The sequence below is a fragment of the Elephantulus edwardii genome, unplaced genomic scaffold (assembly GCF_000299155.1).
Source record: "Elephantulus edwardii isolate Elephantulus edwardi_28Jun2011 unplaced genomic scaffold, EleEdw1.0 scaffold00209, whole genome shotgun sequence".
NCBI classification, from domain to species: domain Eukaryota; kingdom Metazoa; phylum Chordata; class Mammalia; order Macroscelidea; family Macroscelididae; genus Elephantulus; species Elephantulus edwardii.
Genome location: NW_006399959.1, coordinates 3,610,390 through 3,612,589, shown reverse-complemented (window position 1 = coordinate 3,612,589; position 2,200 = coordinate 3,610,390). Strand labels below are relative to the sequence as shown.

At 38.5% G+C, this 2,200-nt stretch overlaps 1 protein-coding gene across 1 annotated transcript; it reads right to left on the bottom strand.

Moving 5' to 3' along the window:
- Positions 1–314: 314 nt before the first annotated feature.
- On the bottom strand, positions 315–1,247 carry LOC102873724 (olfactory receptor 1F1-like). Its single transcript, XM_006897487.1, has one exon. The coding sequence runs from the start codon at positions 1,245–1,247 to the stop codon at positions 315–317; it is 933 nt and encodes a 310-aa protein (XP_006897549.1).
- Between the last annotated feature and the right edge of the window lie 953 nt (positions 1,248–2,200).

Here is a 2,200-nt window from a genome sequence, read left to right as displayed (position 1 = left end):
GAATGTTGCGATAAATATAACTAATGTAACAGAATAATTTTGTCTGGGAACTCAAACTGACTATGTAACTTACTATATAAATTTTCACCAAAAGTATAAGAAAATATTATATTTTAAAAAAATTTTAAAAGAAGAGCATTTAATTCTCACTAGCCAAATAAAAGGGTAGACTTTTTAAGGAAAACAACAACCTCTTAGACTTTATATATTGGAAATATAAAAATGATTTTATTAGATACTAGTTTCAATCTGTACATAGGGTCTTGTATGAATTGGAGCCAACTCCATAGCACCAGAGACCAAGTCAATATAGATTAGAAAAAACCTTCCATGACAATAATTTTTCCTAGAGCCCCTTTCATGTCCTTGTTCCTGAGACTGTAAATGAAAGGATTTAGCATGGGGGTCACCACTGTATACATCACAGTAGATACAGTGTCTGTCTCAGCTGAATGGGAGGACGCGGGATTGAAATACAGAGCAATGATGATGCCGTAAAAAAGTAAAACTACAGTCAGGTGGGAGCCACAGGTGGAGAAGACTTTCCATTTTCCCTTTGTGGATGGAATTCTCAGGACAGCCAAGGTGATATGGACATATGAAGCCAGAATACAAACAAAGGGGGTGATCATCATCAGGGCTGCCTCAGTTAGAATTATCATGTCATTGAGATACGTGTCAGAGCATGAGAGTTTCAACAGACTCACATCACAAAAAAAGTGGGGGATTGTGTTCTGTGCACAGAAAGAAAGACGAGCTATCAACAGAGTGTGCAATAGAGAATTCAGATTGGCTATTACCCATGATCCAGCAATCAGCAAGGCACAGAGCTGATGGGTCATCATTGTTGTATAGTGTAAGGGATGGCACACAGCAACATAGGGATCATAGGCCATCACCGCCAGAAGGAAATTGTCCATGTAGGCAAACACAATGACAAAATACATCTGCATGAAACACCCAGAGAAAGAGATGGTCTGACTCTCAAGTATGTGGTTGGCCAGCGTCTTGGGGATAGTGGTGGAGGAGAAGCAAATATCCACAAAGGACAGGTTGCTGAGGAAGAAGTACATGGGAGTGTGCAGCCAAGAGTCTGTGCTGATGGCCAGGATGATGAGCAGGTTTCCCAGGACAGTGGCCAGGTACATGCTCAGGAAGAGCACAAAGAGGAGCTGCCGTTGCTGTGGCTGTGTCGAGAGTCCCAGGAGGATGAACTCAGAGACATTTGACTGATTTGCCCCACTCATGAGTTTGGGTTAGATGCAGAGAAGAAAAACAGAAGCAGAAATCTATAAACAAATGGGACAAATCAGGCTCTAGCCATGATATGTTTAATTTACCAAAATTATTCAGTTAATATCTGTCTCAGTTCCTACATCTTCATCTGCTGCTTCATCTTATGCTCACTTTAAAATGTTATAAAACTCACTTTAAAAAATGTTATAAAGCTCACTTTAGAAATGTTATAAAACATAGCATAAACATATACATACACACACAAAATAATGCACAAATGCACACACACCAGGACACACATTTAGCATATCTCTGTAACTAAGTATATATTTTTCAACATTTCTTGCTAATTCTTCACCACACAGTAGCCCATAAAGAAAAAAGAACAGTTGGTTATTATTGGTTTTATATTAAGATCCAAATGATAGATTCAGAACTCCTATTATCTCTAGACCCTCAAGACTAAATGAAAAGATTTTCTAAAAGATATTAATATATTCAGAATTTAATATGTGTGCCTTCTCTGTTGTAATCTTACCAGGGGGAGAAGAATGCTGTAACTGTCATGTGTTCTTTACCTTTTCAAGATTAACAAATGTTTCTTTTATTGTGTGGAGTGGAATATCTTAGAAACACAGACGAGCTCTGAGGGGTTTAGGTATGGACAGTCATGGTCTTTGCCCTCTGTTTAGGAATGACACTGAGCAGAGAACAGACATTTATAGGATACTGTATAACCACTGGGGCCCGATTCCCTAAGAGCCTCATTAGAGACAAGATGAGTAATTTTCCTATCTACCTTTTGGCCCCTTTGGACTAAACAGCCAGGGCAAAGAGTGTTCTTTAACTCCTAAGACAGGTTTTACAAGTGAGCTTATCTTGGTGGAAGAAATTCACAAATAGAATTCTCTGGTACTTCACATTTCATCACTTTGCTGATATTGGTTTATGTCTATTGGTTTGC

What these genes read in the sequence shown, in the direction of transcription:
- LOC102873724 (XM_006897487.1), bottom strand. Translation starts at nt 1,247, where the DNA reads ATGAGTGGGGCAAATCAGTCAAATGTCTCTGAGTTCATCCTCCTGGGA.